The sequence below is a fragment of the Melanostigma gelatinosum genome, assembly GCF_949748355.1.
Source record: "Melanostigma gelatinosum genome assembly, chromosome: 3".
Classification (NCBI taxonomy): Eukaryota; Metazoa; Chordata; class Actinopteri; order Perciformes; family Zoarcidae; genus Melanostigma; species Melanostigma gelatinosum.
The window spans coordinates 11078163-11080938 of NC_136636.1; the positions used below are offsets into that span (position 1 = coordinate 11078163).

At 43.7% G+C, this 2776-nt stretch overlaps 1 protein-coding gene across 1 annotated transcript in view; it reads right to left on the reverse strand.

The window, feature by feature from the left end:
• Positions 1-452: 452 nt before the first annotated feature.
• The window catches only part of LOC306775600 (adenosine receptor A1-like), a gene marked incomplete at both ends in the record, with an annotated part of 5451 nt that continues 3127 nt past the window's right edge, over positions 453-2776 (reverse strand). The window contains 2 exons of the mRNA XM_079266059.1: positions 453-836; positions 954-1248. Coding sequence (XP_079122185.1) covers positions 453-836; positions 954-1248 — 679 coding nt within the window. The remainder of the gene's footprint in view (positions 837-953; positions 1249-2776) is intronic.

The window sequence follows — 2776 nt, forward strand, 5'->3', positions numbered from 1 at the left end:
TGCAGAGACAAATGTACCCCTTAAGGGATCAATATAGTGTAACAAAAATTCACAACTTCTAGTATTTGTACCGGATGTGCTACAGATAAACACTTACTGATTCAAGTTCAACAGGTTGAAACTGATGTGAAGCCCCTTATGTTATTCGACATCGTCTTCATTTTGTCAGTAAGTGCAGAAATAAATAATCAGTCTTTAAATCAAAGTCTGATTTCGGATGTTTATTCGGTCTCCATGCCGATTTGTCATCCAGTCCTCTCAGAGTGTGTTGGATGGAAGAAATCAGTCAGTCCACGAAGGAGTTCCCTCATCTCTTTCATTCCTCTGAAGTCCTGCGATGCCATTAATACTGTTTTGACCAGTAACCCCTCGAGCATGAAAATGTATCCAGAGTCTTTTCCATTCTGTGAACCAGTGGGGTGAAACTTAACAGTGACACAGCGATCCAAGGGTCACACATCATCATCATCATCATCATTCTGTCTCAGCCTCCTCTCATGACTCTGTCCTCTCTGACTCCCTCTTTGAGGAAGCCGCCCGACTGGATCCTGACAAAGCACATACTGTTTCCAGATTTTCCGGAACGCCGTGCGGAATTTCTTGATGCGGAAAGCGTACACGATGGGGTTGACGGCCGAGTTTCCGTGGGTGAGGATGATGGCGATGTAGATGAGGAACATCGGCTTATCACAGGCAGGGCAAAAGAGGGTGATGCAGTTGAGGATGTGAAGAGGGAGCCAGCTGACTGCGAAGAGGAAAAGAACGAGGGCGAGCGACTTGGCTAACTTGAGCTCCTTGCCAAAGTAACGGCTCGGGTCTGTGTGGCTAGCCGTCACCTACGAAGAGATAAAGGAGAAGATCGTCAGCGTATACATTTATATGTAGTCTAATTAGTTCACATTAAGTCTGTTTTCATAGCAAACAAAGCGACCACAAGGAAAGGAAGACCTCACCTTCTTGTTGAGCTGCTTGTGGATCATGTAGAAAATCTCTACATAGATGGCCAGCATGAGGAGCAGAGGGGGCAGCACCCAGCCAAAGAAGTTGAAGTAGACCATGTAGTCCATGCTGATGACTGTCTCAAACCCACAGATCACCAAGAGGTCATCAGTGACCAGGGAGCCATTGTCACGGAGAAGCTGCAGGTTATTCCAACCCAACATGGGCGTGAGGCCAATTATGATGGACACCAGCCAACACAACAACACGGCCGTGCCGGCTCGTCGAGGAGTCACCACCCGCTTGTAGCTAGGGCAACAAAGGGAGAAGGTCTTGTTTTTAATTTCGTCCAATACAACATGTAAGTCACTGCAAACGATTTACAACAAATACTCCCGTTGTGGAGCTAATAAGTTTAGAGATTTTAACGTGGAGTGATTTCTTTTTTTTGTTTTTGTTTAACCCATGTTTCATCAATTAAGATCTTAACTGCTCGAAATATTACAATTCCTATAAACAGTAACACATACCAACCGATTAATTCCCCATTGTAGCTTTAAAATCAGACAGAGAGAACAAAAGTATTTTTGAAGGCTATTGCAAGTGAGGGGAGCAGAGCACACAAAAGCTTTCTTTTCTAATTCAGACCGTGCACATGGAACAGATAACAAGACCATATCTTGAGACCTCAGACTTGCACTGCAGTCAGATTTCTATGCAATGAAAGTGCAAATGTATGATTGCAGTTTACTCAGAATGGCTTTGTATAGAACAAGTATCCGATGACGAAAGGTGGCCAACCAGTAAAGCCAACAATAATGAGTCGGGCTCAAAGAGAGACGATGTAACTTTTTTTGAACAGTATCCACCGTTGTCCTATCTAGCATGAGTTTGGTAACATTAACATTTTGTAACCATAAGCTGGTCATACCAGACCATGTAAGGCTGTAGCAGCAAATCCCCTGAGTGTGTTGAATTAAGCAGTGGTGCCTTTTGTTGTGTGTGGATTGCCCGAGTAGTTATCTGACATTTTCTAAACATTTATAAAGTGAAATCCTTGTTTAGAATATGTGTATTTTGCTGTACTGCCCCAGTTTATAGGCAGTGAGGTTAAGTAGCTTGTTGGCATCCGCCTGTAGATTTGACTGCTGTAACATATAGTGTGTACATGTCATGGATATGTTTATAAAATAACATTGACCAAGACCTTAGTTATACATCACACTACAAGTCCTTCATTGAGCACAATACTTCTCTGAAAAGTAGCTTAAGTTTGTTTTTGTTTTTTCTTTGTTGCCCTGTGGCAGCAGGTGACATATTTTCAATTAAATCTTCTTTCTCTGAAAATCACTGCTGTGTTCCCAGAAACAAAGCAAATGTCAAGCAGACACAAGCAAGAGATCTCTGCTGTTAGAAGACTGTGGGAGTTGTGAACACAACTGCAGTTCTTAGGGTGCCGCTCATCCTGTCTCTCCCACACAATGGTCTGCTATTGGACAGGTCCACGACTTAGTCATTGCCGGGCAGACATCAGAGATTCCTGTGGAAGACTGGACTGTTGACTTTTGTGGTTCAACCTTTATTTCAGAAGAGTTGGTGCTGACTCAATCAGACGACAGGGCTAAATCAACGCAGGTGCTCATTCTTACTCGAACACTCTCACCCTCTTGCACAATTTGTCTCTCTTCTTATCGTGCCTGCTCCCTGGCTAACCTCACTAATGCTAACGTAGAAACACACTGAGATATGTGCCAGAGCCAAACCATCATTTTGTGCCCCCCCACCAGCCCCATTTGCTTTCTCTCACTTCTCCTTGCCTTTTCACTCTCTGTCACAT